Source organism: Hypanus sabinus, chromosome 31, assembly GCF_030144855.1.
Source record: "Hypanus sabinus isolate sHypSab1 chromosome 31, sHypSab1.hap1, whole genome shotgun sequence".
NCBI classification, from domain to species: domain Eukaryota; kingdom Metazoa; phylum Chordata; class Chondrichthyes; order Myliobatiformes; family Dasyatidae; genus Hypanus; species Hypanus sabinus.
The window spans coordinates 2,349,466-2,373,606 of NC_082736.1; the positions used below are offsets into that span (position 1 = coordinate 2,349,466).

General features: G+C 50.3%; 1 protein-coding gene across 3 annotated transcripts in view; it reads right to left on the bottom strand.

The window, feature by feature from the left end:
• LOC132383728 (pyruvate carboxylase, mitochondrial-like) overlaps positions 1 to 24,141 on the bottom strand; it is a 950,497-nt gene that overhangs the window by 669,774 nt on the left and 256,582 nt on the right. For all 3 annotated transcript variants that reach the window (XM_059954922.1, XM_059954921.1, XM_059954923.1), the window contains exon 9: positions 372 to 534. In XM_059954922.1, the coding sequence (XP_059810905.1) occupies positions 372 to 534 (163 nt within the window). The remainder of the gene's footprint in view (positions 1 to 371; positions 535 to 24,141) is intronic.

The following is a 24,141-nucleotide window of genomic DNA, read 5'->3' on the forward strand; positions in this document are numbered from 1 at the left end:
CCCAGAGGCACAGGGAAAGATTTCTGGATCTGCTCAAAGGTTCGGTGAGGAATCTCTGGCCCACAATCGCTCCCGGTGGAGGAAGAGCCTCGGGGACGGGACTGAGAGCCTCGAGTCCCTGCACTGGGAGGGAAGGTACCACCTCGTCAAGCGCTCACTCGCCTCCCCCATCACCCAATCGGTCTGTGTTCTGCACAGCCGCCGCAGTCCCTACAAGCCCGGACTGGAAACAGCTCGTCCTCATTCCCAACGGAAAATGAGACTGGGACCTCTTTCTCCAACACAGACTGCTTCAATTTCACGTGAGGTTCTCCACTGGTGAGGTCACCACTGCCCTCACCACATGTGGGGGAAGCAGGTGCCTCTCTTACCTCGATGCGGCCGGTGTCCGGTTGGAAGCCTCGCGCTGGATCCTCCGTCGTCACTCGGCACTGGATGGCACAGCCGTTGATTCGGATGCCATCCTGCTTCAGGCCCAGCTCGGGTAGGCTCCTGCCCTCGGTGATGTGCACTTGGGCGTGGACAAGGTCAACACTAACGGGGGAAAACAAGAGCAGAAATCAGCACAACACAAACAAACGTGCCAGGTTTTAGACATGGCCGAATGGACAGTCAACCTAACCCCACCATCCCAGCTAGTCCATTTCTCTTTCATCCCAAAGGAAATTACGCTGTCACAGCTTCACAAGTATTAGAAGAAAAGCAAGAAAGAATAAAAAATAAGCTACCACAAGCAGTCTAACAGGAGAGGATCATCACTTCCCCGGCTATCAGTTGACTCACTACAGAGCCTAATGGCCCAGGGTAAGAACGACTTCATACAGCGCTCCTCCGAGCAGCACAGTTGTCTCAGTCTGTTACTGAAGATGCTCCTCTGTTCAGCCAAGGAGGCATGCAGAGGGTGAGAAACATTGTCCAGAATTGTCAGGATTTTCCGTAGGGCCCTTTGTTCTACCACAGCCTCCAGTGTGTCCTGTTTGACTCCTATAACAGAGCCAGACTCTCTAATCAGTTTATTGAGCCTGTTCTCACCCGTGTTGATGCCACCATACTGAAGACTGTGCCGGCAACAATAGACTGTTAGAACAGGTGAACGAGAGGCCTGCGTACTCCAATGTACCCCAGGAAGTGGAGATGCCTCTGACCCTTCTTGTACACAGCCTCTGTGTTGGTGCTCCACTCAAGTCTGTCATCCAGGTGCACCCCCCCCCGCCCCCCAGCTACCTGTAGGTCCTCACTACATCCTCACCCTCACCATCAGTAGTAACCAGGAGCAGTGCAGGCTTGGTCTTCTTAAAGTCCATCACCAGCTCCTCTGTCTTACTGATGTTGAGCTGCAGCTGATTCAGCTTGCACCATTTGACAGAGTCCTCCACCAGGGCCCTGTGTTCATCCTCCCGTCCTCCCTTCATACACCCGTCTAGGGAATTTCTGCAGGTGACGTGACTCAGTGTGGTATCTAAAGTCCGATGGATACAGAGTAAACAGGAAGGGAGCTAACACAGTCCCCCGTGGGGCCCCAGTGCTGACACACAGCTTTGAAACCAGTCAGACAGACCAGTATCCAGGACACAATGCAAGAGACAAACTGCACTGAACAGCACGGAAGAATGTGCCCAGTATCCCACCCACCAATCTCCAAAATCTCACCCGACATCCTCCCGATACTTTCCAACAACTACCTCAAATTACTACACCCCCACCCGTACTCCCTATTTGTGCCCAGAGAAAACATCTTTGGCTCCAGCTCTATCTAGCCCTCGTAGTGTCTTCAACACCGCAATCAAGTCGCGTCACCTTCCTTTTCACTCCAAAATGCAAAGCCGTACTGCCCAACCATTTGTCACCAGATACCCTCTCTAATCCAGGCAGCACCCTGGTGAATCTCCTCTGCACCCTCTCTAATCCAGGCAGCATCCTGGTGAATCTCCTCTGCACCCTCTCTAATCCAGACAGCATCCTGGTGAATCTCCTCTGCACCCTCTCTAATCCAGACAGCATCCTCGTGAATCTCCTCTGCACCCTCTCTAATCCAGACAGCATCCGGGTGAATCTCCTCTGCACCCTCTCTAATCCAGACAGCATCCGGGTGAATCTCCTCTGCACCCCCTCTAATCCAAACAGCATCCTGGTAAATCTCCTCTGCACCCTCTCTAATCCAGACAGCATCCTGGTAAATCTCCCCAGCACCCTCTCTAATCCACGCAGCATCCTGGTGAATCTCCTCTGCACCCTCTCTAATCCAGACAACATCCTGGTAAATCTCCTCTGCACAATCTCTAATCCAGACAGCATCCTGGTGAATCTCCTCTGCACTCTCTCTAATCCAGACAGCGTCCTGGTGAATCTCCTCTGCACACTCTCGAATCCAGACAGCATCCTGGTAAGTCTCCTCTGCACCCTCTCTAATCCAGGCAGCATCCTGGTGAAACTCCTCCGTACCCTCTCCAATCCAGGCAGAATGCTGGTGAATCTCCTCTGCACCCTCTCTAATCCAGACAGCATCCTGATGATTCTCCTCTGCACCCTCTCTAATCCAGACAGCATCCTGGTATATCTCCTCTGCACACTCTCTAATCCAGACAGCATCCTGGTAAGTCTCCTCTGCACCCTCTCTAATCCAGGCAGCATCCTGGTGAATCTCCTGTGCTCCCTGTCTAATCCAGACAGCATCCTGGTAAATCTCCTGTGCACCCTCTCTAATTCAGAAAGCATCCTGGTAAATCTCCTCTGCACCCTCTCAAATTCAGACAGCATCCTGATGAATCTCCTTTGCACACTCTCGAATCCAGACAGCATCCTGGTAAGTCTCCTCTGCACCCTCTCTAATCCAGGCAGCATCCTGGTGAATCTCCTCTGCACCCTCTCTAATCCAGACAGCATCCTCGTGAATCTCCTCTGCACCCTCTCTAATCCAGACAGCATCCGGGTGAATCTCCTCTGCACCCTCTCTAATCCAGACAGCATCCGGGTGAATCTCCTCTGCACCCTCTCTAATCCAAACAGCATCCTGGTAAATCTCCTCTGCACCCTCTTTAATCCAGACAGCATCCTGGTAAATCTCCCCAGCACCCTCTCTAATCCACGCAGCATCCTGGTGAATCTCCTCTGCACCCTCTCTAATCCAGACAACATCCTGGTAAATCTCCTCTGCACCCTCTCTAATCCAGACAGCATCCTGGTATATCTCCTCTGCACAATCTCTAATCCAGACAGCATCCTGGTGAATCTCCTCTGCACTCTCTCTAATCCAGACAGCGTCCTGGTGAATCTCCTCTGCACAATCTCGAATCCAGACAGCATCCTGGTAAGTCTCCTCTGCACCCTCTCTAATCCAGGCAGCATCCTGGTGAAACTCCTCCGCACCCTCTCCAATCCAGGCAGAATGCTGGTGAATCTCCTCTGCACCCTCTCTAATCCAGGCAGCATCCTGGTGAATCTCCTCTGCACCCTCTCTAATCCAGACAGCATCCTGGTGAATCTCCTCTGCACCCTCTCTAATCCAGACAGCATCCTCGTGAATCTCCTCTGCACCCTCTCTAATCCAGACAGCATCCGGGTGAATCTCCTCTGCACCCTCTCTAATCCAGACAGCATCCGGGTGAATCTCCTCTGCACCCTCTCTAATCCAAACAGCATCCTGGTAAATCTCCTCTGCACCCTCTCTAATCCAGACAGCATCCTGGTAAATCTCCCCAGCACCCTCTCTAATCCACGCAGCATCCTGGTGAATCTCCTCTGCACCCTTTCTAATCCAGACAACATCCTGGTAAATCTCCTCTGCACCCTCTCTAATCCAGACAGCATCCTGGTATATCTCCTCTGCACAATCTCTAATCCAGACAGCTTCCTGGTGAATCTCCTCTGCACTCTCTCTAATCCAGACAGCGTCCTGGTGAATCTCCTCTGCACACTCTCGAATCCAGACAGCATCCTGGTAAGTCTCCTCTGCACCCTCTCTAATCCAGGCAGCATCCTGGTGAAACTCCTCCGTACCCTCTCCAATCCAGGCAGAATGCTGGTGAATCTCCTCTGCACCCTCTCTAATCCAGACAGCATCCTGATGATTCTCCTCTGCACCCTCTCTAATCCAGACAGCATCCTGGTATATCTCCTCTGCACACTCTCTAATCCAGACGGCATCCTGGTAAGTCTCCTCTGCACCCTCTCTAATCCAGGCAGCATCCTGGTGAATCTCCTGTGCTCCCTGTCTAATCCAGACAGCATCCTGGTAAATCTCCTGTGCACCCTCTCTAATTCAGACAGCATCCTGGTAAATCTCCTCTGCACCCTCTCAAATTCAGACAGCATCCTGATGAATCTCCTTTGCACACTCTCGAATCCAGACAGCATCCTGGTAAGTCTCCTCTGCACCCTCTCTAATCCAGGCAGCATCCTGGTGAAACTCCTCCGTACCCTCTCCAATCCAGGCAGAATGCTGGTGAATCTCCTCTGCACCCTCTCTAATCCAGACAGCATCCTGATGATTCTCCTCTGCACCCTCTCTAATCCAGACAGCATCCTGGTATATCTCCTCTGCACACTCTCTAAACCAGACAGCATCCTGGTAAGTCTCCTCTGCACCCCCTATAATCCAGGCAGCATCCTGGTGAATCTCCTCCGTACACTCTCCAATCCAGGCAGAATGCTGGTGAATCTCCTCTGCACCCTCTCTAATCCAGACAGCATCCTGATGATTCTCCTCTGCACCCTCTCTAATCCAGGCAGCATCCTGATGATTCTCCTCTGCACCCTCTCTAATCCAGACAGCATCCTGGTATATCTCCTCTGCACACTCTCTAAACCAGACAGCATCCTGGTAAGTCTCCTCTGCACCCCCTATAATCCAGGCAGCATCCTGGTGAATCTCCTCCGTACACTCTCCAATCCAGGCAGAATGCTGGTGAATCTCCTCTGCACCCTCTCTAATCCAGACAGCATCCTGATGATTCTCCTCTGCACCCTCTCTAATCCAGGCAGCACCCTGGTGAATCTACCCTGCACCCTCTCTAATCCAGACAGCATCCCGGTGAGTCTCCTCTGCACCCTCTCTAATCCAGATAGCATCCTGGTAAATCTCCACTGCACACTCTCTAATCCAGACAGCATCCTGGTATATCTCCTCTGCACCCTCTCTAACCCAGACAGCATCCTGGTAAATCTCCTCTGCACCCTCTCTAATCCAGACAGCATCCTGGTATATCTCAATGCACACTCTCTAATCCAGACAGCATCCTGGTAAATCTCCTCTGCACCCTCTCTAATCCAGGCAGCATCCTGGTGAATCTCCTCCGCACCCTCTCTAATCCAGACAGCATCCTGCTATATCTCCTCTGCACACTCTCTAATCCAGACAGCATCCTGGTAAGTCTCCTCTGCACCCTCTCTAATCCAGGCAGCACCCTGGTGAATCTCCACTGCACCCTCTCTAATCCAGACAGCATCCTGGTATATCTCCTCTGCACCCTCTCTAACCCAGACAGCATCCTGGTAAATCTCCTCTGCACCCTCTCTAATCCAGACAGCATCCTGTTATATCTCCTCTGCACACTCTCTAATCCAGACAGCATCCTGGTAAATCTCCTCTGCACCCTCTCTAATCCAGGCAGCATCCTGGTGAATCTCCTCCGCACCCTCTCTAATCCAGACAGCATCCTGCTATATCTCCTCTGCACACTCTCTAATCCAGACAGCATCCTGGTAAGTCTCCTCTGCACCCTCTCTAATCCAGGCAGCATCCTGGTGAATCTCCTCTGCACCCTCTCCAATCCAGGCAGAATGCTGGTGAATCTCCTCTGCACCCTCTCTAATCCAGACTGCATCCTGATGATTCTCCTCTGCACCCTCTCTAATCCAGACAGCATCCTGGTGAATCTCCTCTGCACCCTCTCTAATCCAGGCAGCATCCTAGTGAATCTCCTCTGCACACTCTCTAATCCAGACAGCATCCTGGTAAATCTCCTCTGCACCCTCTCTAATCCAGACAGCATCCTGGTGAATCTCCTCTGCACCCTCTCTAATCCAGGTAGCATCCTGGTAAATCTGCTCTGCACCCTCTCTAATCCAGGCAGCATCCTGGTAAATCTCCTCTGCACCCTCTCTAATCCAGACAGCATCCTGGTGAATCTCCTCTGCACCCTCTCTAATCCAGACAGCATCCTGGTGAATCTCCTCTGCGCCCTCTCTAATCCAGACAGCATCCTGGTAAATCTGCTCTGCACCCTCTCTAATCCAGACAGCATCCTGGTGAATCTCTTCTGCACACTCTCTAATCCAGACAGCATCCTGGTAAGTCTCCTCTGCACCCTCTCTAATCCAGGCAGCATCCTGGTGAATCTCCTCCGCACCCTCTCTAATCCAGACAGCATCATGGTATATCTCCTCTGCACACTCTCTAATCCAGACAGCATCCTGGTAAGTCTCCTCTGCACCCTCTCTAATCCAGGCAGCATCCTGGTGAATCTCCTCTGCACCCTCTCTAAACCAGACAGCATCCTGGTGAATCTCCTTTGCACCCTCTCTAATCCAGACAGCATCCTGGTGAATCTCCTCTGCACCCTCTCTAATCCAGACAGCATCCTGGTAAATCTGCTCTGCACCCTCTCTAATCCAGACAGCATCCTGGTGAATCTCCTCTGCACCCTCTCTAATCCAGGCAGCATTCTGGTAAATCTCCTCTGTACCCTCTCTAATCCAGACAGCATCCTGGTAAATCTCCTCTGCACCCTCTCTAATCCAGACAGCATCCTGGTGAATCTCCTCTGCACCCTCTCTAATCCAGGCAGCATCCCGGTAAATCTCCTCTGCACCCTCTCTAATCCAGACAGCATCCTGGTGAATCTCCTCTGCACCCTCTCTAATCCAGACAGCATCCTCGTGAATCTCCTCTGCACCCTCTCTAATCCAGACAGCATCCGGGTGAATCTCCTCTGCACCCTCTCTAATCCAGACAGCATCCGGGTGAATCTCCTCTGCACCCTCTCTAATCCAAACAGCATCCTGGTAAATCTCCTCTGCACCCTCTCTAATCCAGACAGCATCCTGGTAAATCTCCCCAGCACCCTCTCTAATCCACGCAGCATCCTGGTGAATCTCCTCTGCACCCTCTCTAATCCAGACAACATCCTGGTAAATCTCCTCTGCACCCTCTCTAATCCAGACAGCATCCTGGTATATCTCCTCTGCACAATCTCTAATCCAGACAGCATCCTGGTGAATCTCCTCTGCACTCTCTCTAATCCAGACAGCGTCCTGGTGAATCTCCTCTGCACACTCTCGAATCCAGACAGCATCCTGGTAAGTCTCCTCTGCACCCTCTCTAATCCAGGCAGCATCCTGGTGAAACTCCTCCGTACCCTCTCCAATCCAGGCAGAATGCTGGTGAATCTCCTCTGCACCCTCTCTAATCCAGGCAGCATCCTGGTGAATCTCCTCTGCACCCTCTCTAATCCAGACAGCATCCTGGTGAATCTCCTCTGCACCCTCTCTAATCCAGACAGCATCCTCGTGAATCTCCTCTGCACCCTCTCTAATCCAGACAGCATCCGGGTGAATCTCCTCTGCACCCTCTCTAATCCAGACAGCATCCGGGTGAATCTCCTCTGCACCCTCTCTAATCCAAACAGCATCCTGGTAAATCTCCTCTGCACCCTCTCTAATCCAGACAGCATCCTGGTAAATCTCCCCAGCACCCTCTCTAATCCACGCAGCATCCTGGTGAATCTCCTCTGCACCCTCTCTAATCCAGACAACATCCTGGTAAATCTCCTCTGCACCCTCTCTAATCCAGACAGCATCCTGGTATATCTCCTCTGCACAATCTCTAATCCAGACAGCTTCCTGGTGAATCTCCTCTGCACTCTCTCTAATCCAGACAGCGTCCTGGTGAATCTCCTCTGCACACTCTCGAATCCAGACAGCATCCTGGTAAGTCTCCTCTGCACCCTCTCTAATCCAGGCAGCATCCTGGTGAATCTCCTCCGTACCCTCTCCAATCCAGGCAGAATGCTGGTGAATCTCCTCTGCACCCTCTCTAATCCAGACAGCATCCTGATGATTCTCCTCTGCACCCTCTCTAATCCAGGCAGCACCCTGGTGAATCTACTCTGCACCCTCTCTAATCCAGACAGCATCCCGGTGAGTCTCCTCTGCACCCTCTCTAATCCAGACAGCATCCTGGTAAATCTCCACTGCACCCTCTCTAATCCAGACAGCATCCTGGTATATCTCCTCTGCACCCTCTCTAACCCAGACAGCATCCTGGTAAATCTCCTCTGCACCCTCTCTAATCCAGACAGCATCCTGGTATATCTCCTCTGCACACTCTCTAATCCAGACAGCATCCTGGTAAATCTCCTCTGCACCCTCTCTAATCCAGGCAGCATCCTGGTGAATCTCCTCCGCACCCTCTCTAATCCAGACAGCATCCTGCTATATCTCCTCTGCACACTCTCTAATCCAGACAGCATCCTGGTAAGTCTCCTCTGCACCCTCTCTAATCCAGGCAGCATCCTGGTGAATCTCCTCTGCACCCTCTCCAATCCAGGCAGAATGCTGGTGAATCTCCTCTGCACCCTCTCTAATCCAAACAGCATCATGGTGAATCTCCTCTGCACCCTCTCTAATCCAGACTGCATCCTGATGATTCTCCTCTGCACCCTCTCTAATCCAGACAGCATCCTGGTGAATCTCCTCTGCACCCTCTCTAATCCAGGCAGCATCCTAGTGAATCTCCTCTGCACCCTCTCTAATCCAGACAGCATCCTGGTAAATCTGCTCTGCACCCTCTCTAATCCAGACAGCATCCTGGTGAATCTCCTCTGCACCCTCTCTAATCCAGGTAGCATCCTGGTAAATCTGCTCTGCACCCTCTCTAATCCAGGCAGCATCCTGGTAAATCTCCTCTGCACCCTCTCTAATCCAGACAGCATCCTGGTGAATCTCCTCTGCACCCTCTCTAATCCAGACAGCATCCTGGTGAATCTCCTCTGCACCCTCTCTAATCCAGACAGCATCCTGGTAAATCTGCTCTGCACCCTCTCTAATCCAGACAGCATCCTGGTGAATCTCTTCTGCACACTCTCTAATCCAGACAGCATCCTGGTAAGTCTCCTCTGCACCCTCTCTAATCCAGGCAGCATCCTGGTGAATCTCCTCCGCACCCTCTCTAATCCAGACAGCATCCTGGTATATCTCCTCTGCACACTCTCTAATCCAGACAGCATCCTGGTAAGTCTCCTCTGCACCCTCTCTAATCCAGGCAGCATCCTGGTGAATCTCCTCTGCACCCTCTCTAAACCAGACAGCATCCTGGTGAATCTCCTTTGCACCCTCTCTAATCCAGACAGCATCCTGGTGAATCTCCTCTGCACCCTCTCTAATCCAGACAGCATCCTGGTGAATCTCCTCTGCACCCTCTCTAATCCAGGCAGCATTCTGGTAAATCTCCTCTGTACCCTCTCTAATCCAGACAGCATCCTGTTAAATCTCCTCTGCACCCTCTCTAATCCAGACAGCATCCTGGTGAATCTCCTCTGCACCCTCTCTAATCCAGGCAGCATCCCGGTAAATCTCCTCTGCACCCTCTCAAATTGAGACAGCATCCTGATGAATCTCCTTTGCACACTCTCGAATCCAGACAGCATCCTGGTAAGTCTCCTCTGCACCCTCTCTAATCCAGGCAGCATCCTGGTGAAACTCCTCCGTACCCTCTCCAATCCAGGCAGAATGCTGGTGAATCTCCTCTGCACCCTCTCTAATCCAGACAGCATCCTGATGATTCTCCTCTGCACCCTCTCTAATCCAGACAGCATCCTGGTATATCTCCTCTGCACACTCTCTAAACCAGACAGCATCCTGGTAAGTCTCCTCTGCACCCCCTATAATCCAGGCAGCATCCTGGTGAATCTCCTCCGTACCCTCTCCAATCCAGGCAGAATGCTGGTGAATCTCCTCTGCACCCTCTCTAATCCAGACAGCATCCTGATGATTCTCCTCTGCACCCTCTCTAATCCAGGCAGCACCCTGGTGAATCTACTCTGCACCCTCTCTAATCCAGACAGCATCCCGGTGAGTCTCCTCTGCACCCTCTCTAATCCAGACAGCATCCTGGTAAATCTCCACTGCACCCTCTCTAATCCAGACAGCATCCTGGTATATCTCCTCTGCACCCTCTCTAACCCAGACAGCATCCTGGTAAATCTCCTCTGCACCCTCTCTAATCCAGACAGCATCCTGGTATATCTCCTCTGCACACTCTCTAATCCAGACAGCATCCTGGTAAATCTCCTCTGCACCCTCTCTAATCCAGGCAGCATCCTGGTGAATCTCCTCCGCACCCTCTCTAATCCAGACAGCATCCTGCTATATCTCCTCTGCACACTCTCTAATCCAGACAGCATCCTGGTAAGTCTCCTCTGCACCCTCTCTAATCCAGGCAGCATCCTGTTGAATCTCCTCTGCACCCTCTCCAATCCAGGCAGAATGCTGGTGAATCTCCTCTGCACCCTCTCTAATCCAGACTGCATCCTGATGATTCTCCTCTGCACCCTCTCTAATCCAGACAGCATCCTGGTGAATCTCCTCTGCACCCTCTCTAATCCAGGCAGCATCCTAGTGAATCTCCTCTGCACCCTCTCTAATCCAGACAGCATCCTGGTAAATCTCCTCTGCACCCTCTCTAATCCAGACAGCATCCTGGTGAATCTCCTCTGCACCCTCTCTAATCCAGGTAGCATCCTGGTAAATCTGCTCTGCACCCTCTCTAATCCAGGCAGCATCCTGGTAAATCTCCTCTGCACCCTCTCTAATCCAGACAGCATCCTGGTGAATCTCCTCTGCACCCTCTCTAATCCAGACAGCATCCTGGTGAATCTCCTCTGCACCCTCTCTAATCCAGACAGCATCCTGGTAAATCTGCTCTGCACCCTCTCTAATCCAGACAGCATCCTGGTGAATCTCTTCTGCACACTCTCTAATCCAGACAGCATCCTGGTAAGTCTCCTCTGCACCCTCTCTAATCCAGGCAGCATCCTGGTGAATCTCCTCCGCACCCTCTCTAATCCAGACAGCATCCTGTTATATCTCCTCTGCACACTCTCTAATCCAGACAGCATCCTGGTAAGTCTCCTCTGCACCCTCTCTAATCCAGGCAGCATCCTGGTGAATCTCCTCTGCACCCTCTCTAAACCAGACAGCATCCTGGTGAATCTCCTTTGCACCCTCTCTAATCCAGACAGCATCCTGGTGAATCTCCTCTGCACCCTCTCTAATCCAGACAGCATCCTGGTAAATCTGCTCTGCACCCTCTCTAATCCAGACAGCATCCTGGTGAATCTCCTCTGCACCCTCTCTAATCCAGGCAGCATTCTGGTAAATCTCCTCTGTACCCTCTCTAATCCAGACAGCATCCTGGTAAATCTCCTCTGCACCCTCTCTAATCCAGACAGCATCCTGGTGAATCTCCTCTGCACCCTCTCTAATCCAGGCAGCATCCCGGTAAATCTCCTCTGCACCCTCTGTAATCCTGGCAGTTTCCTGGTAAATCTCCTCTGCACCCTCTCTAATCCAGACAGCATCCTGGTGAATCTCCTCTGCACCCTCTCTAATCCAGGCAGCATCCTGGTAAATCTCCTCTGCACCCTCTCTAATCCAGGCAGCATCCTAGTGAATCTCCTCTGCACCCTCTCTAATCCAGACAGAATCCTGGTAAATCTCCTCTGCACCCTCTCTAATCCAGACAGCATCCTGGTAAATCTCCTCTTCACCCTCTCTAATCTCTCTACACCATTACTAATCCCGAAACACCAGAGAAGTTAATTTGATTCCAAACAATCGGTTTATTGATCATTACAGAATGTCTCTCTGGTTCTTCCCGCTCCCTCCCCTCTCCCTTCCCCTTTTCCCAACCATGATTCCCCTCTCACTGCCCCCTTCCCACTCTCAGTCCACAATAGAGACCCAGATCAGAATCAGGTTTATCATCACTCACATACATCAGGAAATTTGGTTTTTTTGTGACAGCAGTATAGTGCGATACATAAAATTACTACAGTACTGTGCAAAAGTCTCAGGCACCTGAGCAATATATACTGTATGTGCCTAAATCCTTTGCACAGTACAATGCCACTCCACTTCCATTTCCTCATCCGAGACAATTCTAAAATTCACAGTTATAAAAACTACAGAGAACAATTGACAGGTGATATTGAACTTCAATAGCAAAACATTCTTTCCACCATTAACTGCTCTGTTTCCGCCCAGTCCATCACAGACAAGGGCCTCTAACGGCCACAAGGAAGCAGCATCCAACTATCCAGTGGTACACCATGGCGTCGGCCCTTCAGCCCCTTTGAGTCGTGCCGCCCCAGCAAGATCCAACAAACCCAATTAACCCTAACCTAATCACAGGACAATTTACAATGACCCTGCTAGAGGTGCTTGGAGACCCAGGCATTCCAGAGGGAGGATGTACAGAGACTCCTTCGAGAACAGCACTGGAACTGAACTCCAAAAGGCCCTGAGCTGTAGTAGTGACACACCAACTACAGCGGGAATATCAAAGACCCCCACCACCCAGGCTATGCTCTCTTCTCACTACACCAATCGGGCTGGAGGTACAGGAGCCTCAGGACCCACACCACCAGGTTCAGGAACAGTTATTACCCCTCAACCATCAGGCTCCTGAACCACTGAGGATAACCTCAACTCTGAACTGATTCCATCGGGAAGGAGGTACAGGAGCCTCAGGTCCCACACCACCAGGTTCAGGAACAGTTATTACCCCTCAACCATCAGGCTCCTGAACCAGAGGGGATAACCTCAACTCTGAACTGATTCCATCGGGAAGGAGGTACAGGAGTCTCAGGTCCCACACCACCAGGTTCAGGAACAGTTATTACCCCTCAACCATCAGGCTCCTGAACCAGTGAGGATAACCTCAACTCTGAACTGATTCCATCGGGAAGGAGGTACAGGAGCCTCAGGTCCCACACCACCAGGTTCAGGAACAGTTATTACCCCTCAACCATTAGGCTCCTGAACCAGTGAGGATAACCTCAACTCTGAACTGATTCCATCGGGAAGGAGGTTCAGGAGCCTCAGGTCCCACACCACCAGGTTCAGGAACAGTTATTACCCCTCAACCATCAGGCTCCTGAACCAGTGAGGAGAACCTCAACTCTGAACTGATTCCATCGGGAAGGAGGTACAGGAGCCTCAGGTCCCACACCACCAGGTTCAGGGACAGTTATTACCCCTCAACCATCAGGCTCCTGAACCAGTGAGGAAAACTTCACTCAAACCAACACTGAGCTGATCCCACAACCAGGGCACTGGCAACTCCTGTGATGTTGCCGCTAACAAACTGTATCAGTCCCTCCCAGTCCTTTGGGTTCATCAGTTGTGTGCAGAGGGGGAGCTTGCAACATGGGTAATTGCTTGCTCTCCTTATCGTACTGCTCAAGCTTGCATATCGAGACAGCTAGGACATAATATACGTGATCGACTCTGACCGATGGAGGCCTCAGACTCAGCGACACCCGTACACCTGCTTATTATTACAAATATCTCATCAGCCAATCACGTGGCAGCAATGCAGGGCATCAGAGCACGCGGACACGGTCCGGAGGTTCAGTTGTTGTTCAGACCAAACATCAGAATGGGAAAGAAATGTGATCTGAGTGACTTTGACCACGGAATGATTGTTGGTGCCAGATGGGGTGGTTTGAGTATCCCAGAAACAGCTGATCTCCTGGGGTTTTCACACACAACAGTCTCTAGAGTTTACAGAGAATGGTGTGAAAAACAAAAACTATCCACTATGGGGCAGTTCTGTGGGTGAAAACACCTGGTTAATGAGAGAGGTCAGGGGAGAATGGCCAGACTGGTTCACGCTGACAGTAACTCAGATAACCACACGTTACAACAGTGGTGTGCAGAGGAGCATCTCTGAACACACAACACGCCAAGCCTTGAAGTGGACGGGCCACAGCAGCCGAGACCAGGATTGCACATGCAGTGGACACTCTATTTGTTACAGGAGGCAATGAATAACGTGGCCAGCAAGTGTGGGCGTACAGTGATAACACATCTCAATTAAACTTCTACTTCACGGTGAGAAAACAAGTAGGAATGAAATGATTGAGAACATGCAACAGGGCCAATGGCCGACAATCTTTCACCAAACTAATTAAACCAGTAATTAAATGCCAAACTGAAGTGATTAGATTTGGTTTTAGTTTTCTCATAAGTAGGCAGTCAGCTAACCTCTAGCTTTGCAGTGCTGCTAGACTTATTCCCTGTCACTAAATTTGTTGCTCTTGTACCAATTTAATTCCGTTTTGAAAGCCCAAGATGAATAGAGACATAATCCGCTTTGCATGGATCCTGGAATTTGTCTGTAGCCCTGCAGATTTCTACCCCATTTATTCAATTCCTTTCAAATGTCTCTCCAAATCGACATCCACCTCTCTCTCAGCGAGCAAACTTCACATCGCAATTAAGCAGGTCAGGAGAAGGTGTCCTGGGGACACGGCATTCAGTATGCAGTACTACAGATCGGGACGTCAGAGTTTGGAGTTCAATCTTTCCTACGTCTGCAGGCATTTTCTACATTCTCCCCGGGTTCCACCCACAGTCCAATGGCGAAGCTGGTCATGATAGATTACCCTGTCTGTCAGCTTGGGTTCAGTTGGCGGATTACTGGGCCTGTTCTGTGCCGTACAGAATAAAATATAATGAAAGTACAATAAATAAAATAAACTCCCATCTCCCACTGGGTTTGGCACGTTGAAAGAAAAAACAGTAAACAAACTAGTCCCCTGTATAACAACTGCACTAACATTTCAGAAAATATCAAGCAATTACAAATCAGATTTGTTCAAGGTAAACGATAAAACACAATTATTTCAACCCATCATAAACAATGATCAGAGAAAATTTACCATGATGTTGCTGGGAATTGAGGACTTCCATAATACAGAAAGGTTGAACTGGTTTGGATGATATTCCCTAGAGCCCAGGAGAATGGAGGGAGATTCGTTTATCAACCTGCGCAGTCCAGAAAACCCCAACTTAATCCTAAACTCATCACAGGACCAACTAACCTACCAACCAGTACGTCTTGGACTGTGCAAGGAAACTGGAGCAAACACATGTCATCATGGGGAGAACGTACAAACGCCTTACAGACAGCAGTGGGAATCGAACCCGGGTCACTGGTACTGTAAAACGTTGTGTTAACCACTACACTCCCGTGTGATGGGAACCGAACCCGGGTCACTGGTACTGTAAAACGTTGTGTTAATCACTACACTACCGTGTGATGGGAATCGAACCCGGGTCACTGGTACTGTAAAACGTTGTGTTAACCACTACACTACCGTGTGATGGGAATCGAACCCGGGTCACTGGTACTGTAAAACATTGTGTTAACCACTACACTACCGTGTGATGGGAATTGTACCCGGGTCACTGGTACTGTAAAACGTTGTGTTAATCACTACACTACCGTGTGATGGGAATCGAACCCGGGTCACCGGTACTGTAAAACGTTGTGTTAATCACTACACTACCGTGTGATGGGAATCGAACCCGGGTCGCCGGTACTGTAAAACGTTGTGTTAATCACTACACTACCGTGTGATGGGAATCGAACCCGGGTCGCCGGTACTGTAAAACGTTGTGTTAATCACTACACTACCGTGTGATGGGAATCGAACCCGGGTCGCCGGTACTGTAAAACGTTGTGTTAATCACTACAGTACCGTGTGATGGGAATCGAACCCGGGTCACTGGTACTGTAAAACGTTGTGTTAATCACTACGCTACCGTGTGATGGGAATCGAACCCGGGTCACTGGTACTGTAAAACGTTGCGTTAATCACTACACTACCGTGTGATGGGAATCGAACCCGGGTCACTGGTACTGTAAAACGTTGCGTTAACCACTACACTACCGTGTGATGGGAATCGAACCCAGGTCACTGATACTGTAAAACGTTCTGCTAACCACTACACTACCGTGTGATGGGAATCGAACCCGGGTCACTGGTACTGTAAAACGTTCTGCTAACCACTATACTACCGTGTGATGGGAATCGAACCCGGGTCACTGGTACTGTAAAACGTTGTGTTAATCACTACACTACCGTGTGATGGGAATCGAACCCGGGTCACTGATACTGTAAAACGTTGTGTTAATCACTACACTACCGTGTGATGGGAATCGAACCCGGGTCACTGGTACTGTAAAACGTTGTGTTAACCACTACACTACCGTGTGATGGGAATCGAACCCGGGTCACCGGTACTGTAAAACGTGTTAATCACTACACTACCGTGTGATGGGAATCGAACCCGGGTCACTGGTACTGTAAAACGTTGTGTTAATTACTACACTACCGTGTGATGGGAATCGAACCCGGGTCACTGGTACTGTAAAACGTTGTGTTAATCACTACACTACCATGTGATGGGAATCGAACCTGGGTCACTGGTACTGTAAAACGTTGTGTTAATCACTACACTACCGTGTGATGGGAATCGAACCCGGGTCGCCGGTACTGTAAAACGTTGTGTTAATCACTACACTACCGTGTGATGGGAATCGAACCCGGGTCGCCGGTACTGTAAAACGTTGTGTTAATCACTACACTACCGTGTGATGGGAATCGAACCCGGGTCACTGGTACTATAAAACGTTGTGTTAATCACTACACTACTGTGTGATGGGAATCGAACCCGGGTCACTGGTACTGTAAAACGTTGTGTTAATCACTACACTACCGTGTGATGGGAATTGAACCCGGGTCACTGGTACTGTAAAATGTTGTGTTAATCACTACACTACCGTGTGATGGGAATCGAACCCGGGTCACTGGTACTGTAAAACGTTGTGTTAATCACTACACTACCATGTGATTGGAATCGAACCCGGGTCACTGATACTGTAAAACGTTGTGTTAATCACTACACTACCGTGTGATGGGAATCGAACCCGGGTCACTGGTACTGTAAAACATTGTGTTAATCACGACACTACTGTGTGATGGGAATGGAACCCGGGTCACTGGTACTGTAAAACGTTGTGTTAATCACTACACTACCATGTGATGGGAATGGAACCCGGGTCACTGGTACTGTAAAACGTTGTGTTAATCACTACACTACCGTGTGATGGGAATCGAACCCGGGTCGCTGGTACTGTAAAACGTTGTGTTAATCACTACACTACCGTGTGATGGGAATCGAACCCGCGTCACTGGTACTGTAAAACGTTGTGTTAACCACTACACTCCCGTGTGATGGGAATCGAACCCGGGTCACTGATACTGTAAAACGTTGTGTTAACCACTACACTACTGTGTGATGGGAATCGAACCCGGGTCACTGGTACTGTAAAACGTTGTGTTAATCACTACACTACCATGTGATGGGAATGGAACCCGGATCACTGGTACTGTAAAACACTGTGCTAACCACTAGGAAGTATATGAAATTCTAAGGGGTTTAGATAGGGTTAATGCAAGCAGGCTTTTTCCGCTGAGGTTGGGTCAGACTAGAACTAGAGGTCACGGGTTGAGGCTGGAAGGTGAAATATTTCTGTGGAACATGAGAGGGAACATCATCACTCAGAAGGAGGTAAGTGTAGAACGAGCTGCCAGTGAAATTTGTGGATACGGGTTTGATTGCAACATTAACGAGGATAAATAGAGTACTGTGCAAGAGTCTGAGGCACATACAGTATATACAGCCAGTGTGCCTGAGACTTTTACACAGTCCTGTATTTGTCAACGTGGAGCGGAGAGCGAGTTTGTAAATCTGTTGGGAGCAAAGGATGTTGGGGATGGTGAGGGTGGAGCGCCACGGGAGGGGTGTGGGACAGGGGGCAGAGAAGGAGTGTCAGGGGTGGGTACAGACACACAAACACCACACCCTGAGACACCAGGCAAGGTCATTTGATTCCAAACAATTGGTTTATTGATCATTACAGAATGTCTCTCTGGTGCTTCCCGCTCCCTCCCCTCTCCCTTCCCCTTTTCCCAACCATGATTCCCCTCTCCCTGCCCCCTTCCCACTCTCAGTCCACAATAGAGACCCAGATCAGAATCAGGTTTATCATCACTCACACACGTCAGGGAATTTTTTTTTGTGGCAGCAGTACAGTGCGATACATAAAATTACTACAGGACTGTGAAACAACTGTGTGTCTGAAATTTTTGCACAAAACTGTATATTTCCCACCCTCCATGGGTGTTGAGGCACGATCTGCCACTCTGCAAGCAACCGTGGTGAGGGAGTGTCTGCAGTGGTTCATCTCCATCTTGCAGAGGGTCATCAGCGTAGCAGGAAATATCACCGTCAGCGGGACCGCATTAGAGAAAGTATCTGCCTTGCTAATCCATTTATTCAAGCTGACTGTTTCTTTGAAGATTAAATTTTGATTAAATGTGTGGGTAGATATATAATTATGCTGAAAGATAATATACATTGGAATCAGGATTATTTCTGCGTCACCACAAACAAATAGACTGAAGGAAACTTGAAGTTCTGTTACATCTACCTCCCGAGCAGTTCAGCATGGTATCTGAAACTTCGACAGATGTGTGGTGGGGAGGATGCTGACTGGCTGCATCACAGCCTGGTGTGGAACCACCAATGCCCTCGAATGGAAAATCCTCCTAGTGGATACATCATGGATAAAGCCCTCCCCACCACTGAGCACATCTGCACAGAGCGTTGTCACAGGAAAGCAGCCTCCATCGTCAGACATAAAATTCTGGAGGAACTTAGCAGGCCAGGCAACATCTATGGAAAAGAGCACAGTCAACACTTTGGGCCGAGACCCTTCATCAGGACTGGAGACGAAGATGAGGAGTCAGAGACAGTAGGTGGGTGGGGGGAGTGGAGGGGGTAACACAAGGAGAAAGGTGAAACTGGGAGGTGGAGGGGTAAGTAAAGAGCTGAGAACTTGTTAGGTGGAAGAGATAGTGGGCTGGAGAAGGAAGAATGTGACGGGAGAGGACAGAAGGCCAGGGAAGAAAGTAAAAGGAGACGAGCACCAGAGGGAGGTGATGGGTGGGTACGGAGATAGGGTGAGGGAGGGAGAAGGGATGGGGAATGGTTAAAGTGGGGTGGGTCACCGACAGTGATGAGATGCTTTGAGAGGTTGGTCAGGACCAGACTGAACTCCTGCCTCAGCAAGGACCTGGACCCATTGCAATTTGCCTATCATCACAATAGGTCAACGGCAGATGCAATCTCAATGGCTCTCCACACGGCTTTAGACCACCTGGACAACACAAACACCTACACCAGGATGCCGTTCATCGACTATAGCTCAGCATTTAACTCCATCATTCTCACAATCCTGTTTGAGAAGTTACAGAATCTGGGCCTCTGTACCTCCCTCTGCAATTGGAATCTCGACTTCCTAACTGGAAGACCACAGTCTGTGCGGATTGTGTAATACATCTCCTCCTCGCCGACCACCAACACTGGTGCATCTCAGGGGTGTGTGCTTAGCCCACTGCCCTACTCTCTCCACACCCATGACTGTGCGGCTAGGCACAGCTCAAATACCATCTACAAATTTGCTGACGATACAACCATTGTTGGTCACCAGGTGGTGTCGAGAGGGCATACAGGAGTGAGATATGCCAACTAGTGGAATGATGCCGCAGCAACAACCTGGCACTCAATGTCTGTAAGAACAAAGAGCTGATTGTGGACTTCTGGAAGGGTAAGACAAAGGAACACATACCAATCCTCACAGAGGGATAAGAAGTGGAGAGAGTGAGCAGCTTCAAGTTCCTGGGTGTCAAGATCTCTGAGGATCTAACCTGGTCCCAACATATCGATGCAGTTATAAAGAAGAAAAGACAGCAGCTATACTTTATTAGGAGTTTGAAGAGATTTGGCATGTCAACAAATACACTCAAAAACTACTATAGATGTACCGTGGAGAGCATTCTGACAGTCTGCATCACTGTCTGGTATGGAGGGGCTACTGCACAGGACCGAAAAAAGCTGCAGAGAGTTGTAAATCTAGTCAGCTCCATATTGGGCAGTAGCCTATAAAGTAGCCCTGACACCTTCAGGGCGCAGTGTGTCAGAAAGGCAGCGTCCATTATTAAAGACCTCCAGCACCTGGGTCATGCCCTTTTCTCACTGTTACCATCAGGTAGGAGGTACAGAAGCCTGAAGGCACACACTCAGCGATTCAGGAACAGCTTCTTCCCCTCTGCCATCAGGGAGGAGGTACAGGAGCCTGAAGACACACACTCAACGATTCAGGAACAGTTTCTTCCCCTCTGCCATCAGGGAGGAGGTACAGGAGCCTGAAGACACACACTCAACGATTCAGGAACAGCTTCTTCCCCTCTGCCATCAGGGAGGAGGTACAGGAGCCTGAAGACACACACTCAACGATTCAGGAACAGCTTCTTCCCCTCTGCCATCTGATTCCTAAATGAACATTGAAGCTTTGGACACTACCTTACTTCTTTTTAATATACAGTATTTCTGTTATGCACATTTTTTTATCTATTGCATGTATATAATTGATTTTCTTGTTTATTATTGTTATTTTTTTCTCTCTGCTCGATTATGTATTGCATTGAACTGCGGCTTGTACATTAACAAATTCCACATCACATGCCGGTGATAATAATCCTGATTCTGATTCTGAGTCATTGCCAGAAGATCAAGACATGGATGTTCATGTCGTCAGGTTGGAGGCTACCCAGACAGAACAGACGGTGTAGCTCCTCCAACCTGAGTGTGGCCTCATTGCAACCGTAGAGGAGACCAAGGACTGACAACCTCCTCTGGCAACGAATTCCAGACTCACTACCCTCTGGCTAAAGAAATTCCTCCTCATCTCCATTCTAAATGGACATCCCTCTAGTCTGAGGCTGTGTCCTCTGGTCCTAGACTCCCCCACTATAGGAAACATCCTCTCCACATCCACTCTGTCTGTGTCCTCTGGTCCTGGACTCCCCCACTATAGGAAACATCCTCTCCACATCCACTCTATCTGTGTCTTCTGGTCCTAGACTCCCCCACTATAGGAAACATCCTCTCCACATCTACTCTATCTGTGTCCTCTGGTCCTAGACTCCCCCACTATAGGAAACATCCTCTCCACATCCATTCTATCTGTGTCCTCTGGTCCTAGACTCCCCCACTATAGGAAACATCCTCTCCACATCCACTCTATCTGTGTCCTCTGGTCCTAGACTCCCCCACTATAGGAAACATCCTCTCCACATCCACTCTGTCTGTGTCCTCTGGTCCTGGACTCCCCCACTATAGGAAACATCCTCTCCACATCCACTCTATCTGTGTCTTCTGGTCCTAGACTCCCCCACTATAGGAAACATCCTCTCCACATCTACTCTATCTGTGTCCTCTGGTCCTAGACTCCCCCACTATAGGAAACATCCTCTCCACATCCATTCTATCTGTGTCCTCTGGTCCTAGACTCCCCCACTATAGGAAACATCCTCTCCACATCCACTCTATCTGTGTCCTCTGGTCCTAGACTCCCCCACTCCAGGAAGAATCCTTGGCAATTTCCCTCTATCGAGGCATTTCAACATTTGATAGCTTTCAATGAGTTCCCACCCCCCACCCCCACCTGGGGACCCTTCACTGCCGCAGTTTCCTCCATCTTCACTGCCGCAGCCTCCTCCATCTTCACTGCAGCAGCCACCTCCATCTTCACTGCCGCAGTTTCCTCCATCTTCACTGCCGCAGCCTCCTCCAACTTCACTGCAGCAGCTTCCTCCATCTTCACTGCCGCAGCCACCTCCATCTTCACTGCCGCAGTTTCCTCCATCTTCACTGCCGCAGCCTCCTCCAACTTCACTGCAGCAGCTTCCTCCATCTTCACTGCAGCAGCTTCCTCCATCTTCACTGCCGCAGCCACCTCCATCTTCACTGCCGTAGTCTTCCTCCATCTTCACTGCCATAGTCTTCCTCCATCTTCACTGCCGTAGCCTCCTCCATCTTCACTGCCGCAGCTTCCTCTATCTTCACTGCCGCAGCCTCTTCCATCTTCACTGCCGTAGTCTTCCTCCATCTTCACTGCCGCAGCCTCTTCCATCTTCACTGCCGCAGCCTCCTCCATCTTCACTGCCGCAGCCTCTTCCATCTTCACTGCCGTAGTCTTCCTCCATCTTCACTGCCGCAGTTTCCTCCATCTTCACTGCCACAGCCACCTCCATCTTCACTGCCGTAGTCTTCTTCCATCTTCACTGCCGTAGTCTTCCTCCATCTTCACTGCCGCAGCCTCTTCCATCTTCACTGCCGTAGTCTTCCTCCATCTTCACTGCCGCAGTTTCCTCCATCTTCACTGCCACAGCCACCTCCATCTTCACTGCCACAGCCACCTCCATCTTCACTGCCGTAGTCTTCCTCCATCTTCACTGCCATAGTCTTCCTCCATCTTCACTGCCGTAGCCTCCTCCATCTTCACTGCCGCAGCTTCCTCCATCTTCACTGCAGCAGCTTCCTCCATCTTCACTGCCGCAGCCTCTTCCATCTTCACTGCCGCAGCCTCCTCCATCTTCACTACCGTAGTCTTCCTCTATCTTCACTGCCGTAGTCTTCCTCCATCTTCACTGCCGCAGCTTCCTCCATCTTCACTGCAGCAGCTTCCTCCATCTTCACTGCCGTAGTCTTCCTCCATCTTCACTGCCGTAGTCTTCCTCCATCTTCACTGCCGCAGCCTCCTCCATCTTCACTGCCGTAGTCTTCCTCCATCTTCACTGCCGTAGTCTTCCTCCATCTTCAGTGCCGTAGTCTTCCTCCATCTTCACTGCCGCAGCCTCCTCCATCTTCACTGCCACAGTTTCCTCCATCTTCACTGCCGCAGCCACCTCCATCTTCACTGCCACAGCCTCCTCCATCTTCACTGCCACAACCTTCTCCATCTTCACTGCCGCAGCTTCCTCTGTCTTCACTGCCGTAATCTTCCTCCATCTTCACTGCCGCAGCTTCCTCCATCTTCACTGCCGCAGCCTCCTCCATCTTCACTGCCGCAGCCTCCTCCATCTTCACTGCAACAGTCTTCCTCCATCTTCACTGCCGCAGCTTCCTCCATCTTCACTGCCGCAGCTTCCTCCGTCTTCACTGCTGCAGCCTCCTCCGTCTTCACTGCCGCAGCCTCCTCCATCTTCACTGCCGTAGTCTTCCCCCATCTTCACTGCCGCAGCCTTCTCCATCTTCACTGCAGCAGCTTCCTCCGTCTTCACTGCTGCAGCCTCCTCCATCTTCACTGCCGTAGTCTTCCTCCGTCTTCACTGCCGCAGCCTTCTCCATCTTCACTGCTGATGAGTTGTGTGATCATCTTCCAGTAAGGTCTTGGCCAGTTCACTCTTTGTCTGGAAATTCGCTCTTCGTCTGACTGCTATGGGTGATCCTACCAGGAGCTAAGGTGCAGACAGCAACGCTCTTGGGGATCTCAGGAACTCAAAAGACTCTCCACGACTACATCCTTGGTGAAGATCCCATGTAAGAAGGTGCTGGGAGAATTGGAGTGGGGTGACAATTCGCATGAGAGAGTGAAATGGCTGCAAGAAAATGAGAATGGAACTGACTCGACAGCTGGAATGGCCTTCTGCTGTGTCATTAAACATGGTGGGTGACTATAACTTCACATCAGTGGGAATCCATTCCTCCCTTCCTGTAATCCAGCTATGAACTGTTCACCCACATTATTTTATCTTTCTTTTTACAGACGTGTACTCAGTGACATGCCTCTGATAACCCAGTCCAGCTCCTGGCCTTCACCTGTGGCTTAGCTACTAAGCCCAATGGAACCGTTTCTACTGACTGGAGAAGGGGCAAAGGTGGTTTACTGGCTCCTTAAAACCAGTCGCTTCGGGCAGAGGGGGCTCGTCAGCCATGTTTGGCAGCTATTCTAGGAGAAGACAAACTCTGATCTCAAATCTCTGCGGCCTTGCAGCCACACTCACTCATGGGGGAAGGCTTTGGTAGTAAATCCTGAGGGAAACTGTGGAGCTGGAGTCTGTAGGGAAGTCCTACGTTGGCTGGTAACTCCTGGTGCCCAACTTACTGGTTTCTGCAGTTCCTTTGGCTGCAGAGAGTCAGCGTGCTCTCCATATCATATTCTCT